This window comes from Delphinapterus leucas, chromosome 20 (genome assembly GCF_059928025.1).
Source record: "Delphinapterus leucas isolate spDelLeu-1000000601 "Yukka" chromosome 20, BTC_Dleu_Yukka2, whole genome shotgun sequence".
Classification (NCBI taxonomy): Eukaryota; Metazoa; Chordata; class Mammalia; order Artiodactyla; family Monodontidae; genus Delphinapterus; species Delphinapterus leucas.
The window spans coordinates 49,003,955-49,010,374 of record NC_143148.1 but is presented as its reverse complement, the minus strand read 5'-3'; the positions used below and the strand labels follow the sequence as shown (position 1 = coordinate 49,010,374).

General features: G+C 40.8%; 1 protein-coding gene across 1 annotated transcript; it reads left to right on the top strand.

The window, feature by feature from the left end:
- Positions 1-222: 222 nt before the first annotated feature.
- On the top strand, positions 223-4,711 carry DUXB (double homeobox B; the record flags this gene model as incomplete). The annotated part of the gene is made up of 5 exons (XM_089902485.1): positions 223-390; positions 2,282-2,387; positions 2,755-2,871; positions 2,960-2,994; positions 3,922-4,711. Coding segments are annotated over 5 exons (1,068 nt in total), but the record flags the coding sequence as incomplete, so codon positions are not given.
- Positions 4,712-6,420: the final 1,709 nt, after the last annotated feature.

The window sequence follows — 6,420 nt, the reverse complement described above, 5'->3', positions numbered from 1 at the left end:
AACCAAGGATTGAACCCAGGCCTTTGGCAGTGAGAGCATGGAGTCCAAACCACTGGACCACCAGGGAATTCCCATGTCTCCAATTTAGAATGACTTTAGGTATATCCCTAAAGTAAAAATACAGAATAATCATTGGATCTACAGACTTTCAACCTGAAGTAAGATATATGCTCACCCAGTTTTTAATCCATAAACATATCCTTCATAATTCTCCCCATTTTCTCTTCATCAGACATACTATTACAAAAAGAAACCTGGCAAGGCAAGATTATTTACAACCAGAGTCAAAAGAATATCCTCCAAGCATGGTTTGAACATGACCCTTACCCTGAAAAAGCTAACAGGAAACAACTGGCCAAGGAAATTGGCATTCCAGAATCTAAAATTCAGGTTAGTATCAGGTTTCTATTTCATTATCTGTCAGGTTCAAGGTAAAGAGAAAGGCCAAGCTTAGCACTGGCAGGTGATTCTCTTATGTTGGGTATGTTTCCTAAAGGTTTTTCCTGTTAAATAATATTTAAAACAAAATAAAAACAAGAATTACCTCTTTTACCAATGGTAGAAAACTGTTACTTCTTTTACCAATTGGTTAGGGGCATTCACTCTTGGAGAAAAGAATATACTGGTTGAGGCTCTCCAATAGGAGATAATTAAATCAACTTTTGAGATTTAGAGATTATAGGAAATTGGATCACTATGATAATGATATGGTATCAAGTACTGGAATATATACAGCAGAATAATGATTAATATATAATTATGAGGAAACTGGGGGGTAAGCACTCATGTAAATTCCCAATTCTCAAGCTAGTTTTTTTTTTCACTAATATCTGAAATGTGATTCATTCACAGGAGTGTATGAAGTAAAATCCCATATTGTATCATTTTGAATAGAACTACTGATGTAAAAATAAAAATAAACTGGATTTCTTCAGTCAGCAAAGAGATAGCTGTAAATAATACAATTATACCAACTGAAACAGTATTGAAATCAATAAAGGTCAATAAAAAAGGTGCTTTCAGAGGAGAATAATGAGTTCAGATTTTTGTTATCAAAAATAGTCTCCAGGGGCTTCCCTGGTGGCGCAGTGGTTGAGAGTCCGCCTGCCGATGCAGGGGACACAGGTTCGTACCCCGGTCCGGGAGGATCCCACATGCCGCGGAGCGACTGGACTCGTGTACCATGGCCGCTGAGCCTGCGCGTCCGGAGCCTGTGCTCGGCAATGGGAGAGGCCACAACAGTGAGAGGCCCGCGTACCGCAAAAAAAAAAAGTCTCCAATAAGTCACTATATATAAGGGCATCAGTCTGAGGGGACGCTGGGGAGAAGAAAAGTTCCCCTTTTCTTAATGCATTTGTTTTAGGTGTAGGAAACAGTTTTCCCACATCCCAGAATAAATTGCACTTTGGGGGACTATCTAGTGATTAGCTGCATGAGAGGTACTAGGCCCATTTGAACTGAGGTGGAGGATGGCAAGTCCAGGAAACAATGTAGGATGAGGATGGTTCTGCAACTGTGTTCAGTAACTTACTCATTAGTTTCCAGTTTCCACTTGGGCTTAAGACTTCTTATTGGAAAATATTTTTATTAATTAATTTAAAGAACAGATATAACCTTTTAGCACAATGCCTGGGATATGAGTGCTACATCAGATATTGGTTATAACTGACACCCTAATCTTACCATGAATTATCAAATTATCAAAATAAAACACTCAGAAATACTTAGAAAGTACCTTGCAATGTCAACCCCAGTAATGAGGAAACAAGCAGAATACAATTGGCTATGTTAGTGATAATAGTTTTAAAGCAAGATATATGGGGTCCCTAGGAGTTTCATTATCTATTGCTGACTATGGGATGAAATAAGTAAAAGTGTAGGTGAGTTAGCCCTGCTCTTGACTATGGCTAATTCTACTGCCCTACATAAAGAAATTCTTTTCTAAGATCAATCCCATATGTACTGTGTATTATGAAATGGTATTCTAATGAAAAGTTGATACAACACAAGGGAGAGAGAGAGAGATTGATTTCCTTTGAGAGAACTACACTGTTTTGGATACCCTGAGGATGACCATACAAGAAATGCTAACTTGAGTTGAGAGCAGATTGTAATACCATCCTGAACTGTATGCTAATAACAGCATCAATCCCAGGATAATACATCGTCTTTCTCTTAGGGATATTATCCCAAGAGCAGTTGATCAATTAGTTTTAACTGCATTGATATTTGGAATGACACAGACTGTTATATGACTTTCACATCGTCTTTTCCCACTCAGATTTGGTTTAAAAACCACAGAGCAAGACAGAGCCGATTGGGGTTCAGCTCCTCCTTAGGAGAAGACCAAACCCATGGACAGAACCAGCCTCAGCCTTATACTCAAGGTAAGAACCCACCAGTCCAAATGCAGTTCATCAGTGGGTCCCATTGAGAGGGGAATCAATTCTGCATGTTGTGCCCAAATTCTCCACAAAGAATCCTTAGTTTTGGAGCCAGTTACAGCTTGTTCTGAGTAACCTAAGGTCATCAATATAAGCATGGTCCCAAAGTGGCTGGGATAGACAGGTTCTGAGCAAGAAAGGCTTTGGACTTTTTGGTCCTACTGCTCTAAGCAGGGCAACATCCTCCTCTTCTGTCATCTCAGGGGGATTCAGAGGGTGTAAGAGGTCAGCACTATCTTCCCAAGTTTGAGTTTCCAGCTTGAATGCAAGAATGTCCTAAAAACCCTTTTGTCCCTGCGTTCTCTTTTAGAATACTTACCAAAAGCAGCCACACAAGACCACACATCTATTCCAAGATCTCAATCAAACATTCTAGTTCAAGCCTTCAAGAGGAACCAATTCTTTGATTCCAGAAACGGGAATTCAAGTAAGTTTTATGTCTATGGCAGCAAACATCCCTAACCCATTAAACGATGTTACCTCGACTGGTTGCTGGAAAACCTTGACTAACCTAGATTACCACAGCAATCAAGGACAAAGGCCTGGGATAGTAAACACCTGGCATTGCAAGTCACATTCCTGCAAAAGGAAGAATTTTCTAATCAAATTGTCAGTGGTGCATCTATTCAGAATCACCAGCAGCAAAACTGTGGGAAAATGTGAAAGTTGATGCCTGTTTTGAGAACACTCTTGTTAGGTTTTCTAAAGCTTGGCACTGCTGTCATTTTGGGCCAGACAATTCTTTCTTGGGAGGGGCAGTCCATGCCAGGTATAGTGTTTTTCAGCATTCCTGGCCTCTACCAACTAGATATCCTGCCCATCTCTCCTTAGCCCACTTTTAACACCCCCCCAAAAATCTACAAGCATAGTCAAATAGGGGAACAAAAGCACCCTCATTAGTACCTTCTTCTACCTAAGCTATGGGGATAGTGGTTCCGTATATATTCAACACTCATGACTAGGAAGCATGTTCACAGGTCTATCAGCACAATGACCCTCATAAACACTTACCTGTGTTTATTAATCCTTATTCAGATTTATACACGTTTACAAGGTATGTATTCCTGTGCAAACACTGATTAATAGGAGGAAAATGTCAACCTCGTCAAGAGACCTTGTTCCCTGATCCATCGTTGAAATTGAAGGGTGGATCCTAAAGCACATGCCTTTTTAGCCAGAGTTTCAATTCATCTATAGTTGATTGCTGAATGTGCTATGACTTAAATCTATGTGTTTGTATGTATGTATATGTATACATATACATACATAAACACACATATATATACACACATACTTATGCATATGCACATATATACGTGTCCACACACATATGTACATATATACACATACTGAACACATGAACAAGGGCAATTAATTTCATATATATATATATATTATATATGTGTATAGACACACACACACACACACACACCTCTTGAGATTTGGGCCTATATAATAGGCCCTTTGCTTTACACAGTTTGAGAACAGCCAGAATCGCTTGTCTTATGATATCCATGTCTCCGTTTTTCTCACGGAGATGTGGTTTCAGGACCCAAGATCTCTGTACCCTGGGCAGAGCACAAGTGAGACTGTGAATTCCTTGGTAGATGGCCCAAATGGGAGACCTGGTATGACAGCTCAGCAGCACGAAATTGACCTATGTACTCTCCCAGGCAGATGTCATCATTTTGCTTCCTCCAGTTCTTTCAGCAGGAACCAACCATTTCTACCTGTTCTTCTCCCATCCCACGTATCCTCTGTCCCTTGTGTGATCCAAGGACAAAGTGTCATGATGCAGCCCATGCAGGCTGTGCAGAGAGGAGAGAACTCTCCCTCTACTCTAACAGTTGGGAATTATGTGCTAGTACTGCTGACTATGGGAGGAGACCCAGATACTCAGTACCCCTTCTGGCCCCAATACCAAGAACGCCAGGATCACCAAGAACAGACTGACATGGGAGTACTGCAGTTGGAAGACTATTCTCAGCCTCAAGCTGAGCACAAAAAACCACCACCACAGGATCTGAGCCAGGTGGACATATCTTACTTTCTGCAGTGGTGGGATGAGTGCTGCCAGGCTCTGATTGCAGAGCGGGATCCTCAAAAAGGGACCCACTGAGACAGACTGGTGGCCACAGCACAGAGTCAGCTGGAGAACCATCTCATGCCCTCAGCCAACCACACCAGCAATATATAGAAACCTCAAGAAGGCTTTAGGTCAACTCCTGCCATCCACAGATTGTCAGTAAAAGGTACAAACTTTTTTGAATCCTGATCCACAGGAAGAGGACCCTCCAGGATTTTCAGGTTCTTCTGAACACTTTGCAAAGCTCACCAGGACTTGAGCTTCAGGAGGAAGAAGATAGCATTCTGAACCTGATCCAGTCCTCCTTTCTTTTGATGCAGATCACAGCAATTTAAAGAACAATGAATAAGGAGGTCATCCTGTCAGAGGCAAAACTAAAGCAGGGGGAAGGAAAAACCACTTGGAAACCCACATGGAGGTTGTTTTTCTTGTGGGCAGTGGTTATATTCTATACTCCACTAAGCGAAGGATTGTTTCCAAGCTCTACACTGCCTATGGAAGCACCATGGGCACTAGGTGGTGGACATGTCTGCTGAATTCTTCCAGAAAAAAAGTATTTTACTCAAGAATATGACCTTCTCTCTGTAATCACCATGTCCTCCACGGTCTGGAAAACCCACAAACTGTAACCTAACTCAGGTGAGAATAGATCTCTGAGGGACATATTAGAACTTCTTTCCCTCCTGGCATCATGAGAGGGCAAACTTGAAATTAGTTCATTGTGTAGAAAACGAAGGGATGCTGTACTTCCTGATGATGTGAGCTCATAAAAGTGAGCTTTTCCCCAAAGCTCCGAGGGTTTAAACTGGGAACTAGATACTACCTCAGCATCCATCATTACGGGAATGATTAAATGGATTAGGACAAATCCATAATACTGAGTAATCTTCACTTAGAAGCGTATTTTTACTTTGACTATTTAAAACATACAAAAAATTACAAGGAAATTATAATAGCAATACCATATCATCACTGAACATAGTCTAATGATGCTAATATTTCCACTTTTTTAGTTTTTTGTATATATTTGCATATATGTATATATATATGTCCATAATATTTCTCCTCTTATTATAAATACATTATACGTTCATCTAAAACCTGGGATAACCATTCTCATTCTCAGTCTTCCCCCTTCTTTTGAAAAGGTAAATTCTGAAAACAGATTTTGGTATATGCGGGTTTACCTTGGCAATAAAAATGTCTTTAAAAAATATCACTTCTGGGCTTCCCTGGTGGCACAGTGGTTGAGAGTCCGCCTGCCGATGCAGGGGACACGAGTTCGTGCCCCAGTCCGGGAAGATCCCACATGCCGTGGAGCGGCTGGGCCCGTGAGCTATGGCCGCTGAGCCTGCGCGTCCAGAGCCTGTGCTCCACAAGGAGAGAGGCCACAACAGTGAGAGGCCCGCGCACCGCAAAAGAAAAAAAAGAAAAAAAAATCACTTCTTTGTTCATTTTATCAATTTGCTTTCTGTTTTGTCATATTTGCTTTGTTTACTTTCCATATGAAGGTGTTGAAAGAAGATCAGTACGCATACATCTAGTTCTACAAAGATACCAGTTTTGCACAAATATAGTCGTGAGGTGGACATCCTTCTGGTATCTGGGTGCGTTACATGCAAGAGTTCTCTAGATGTTTATACACTGAAGCACAAGTGCCAGAATATTCCAACATCAGTATTTATGGCCAAATAACACTCAGCACAAGTTATTTTTCCTAATATGAGCTGTATCTTCATTAACCACATAGGGAAATAAAAGTCACATGCGTATGTGCAGGTATTAGTGGCACAAATCTACAAAAAGAATCTGATATATTTAACAGTGTTGATACCATGCCTAGTTTGATTTTTAAATTTCTCCCCCACATGATTCTCATGTGGTCAGAGA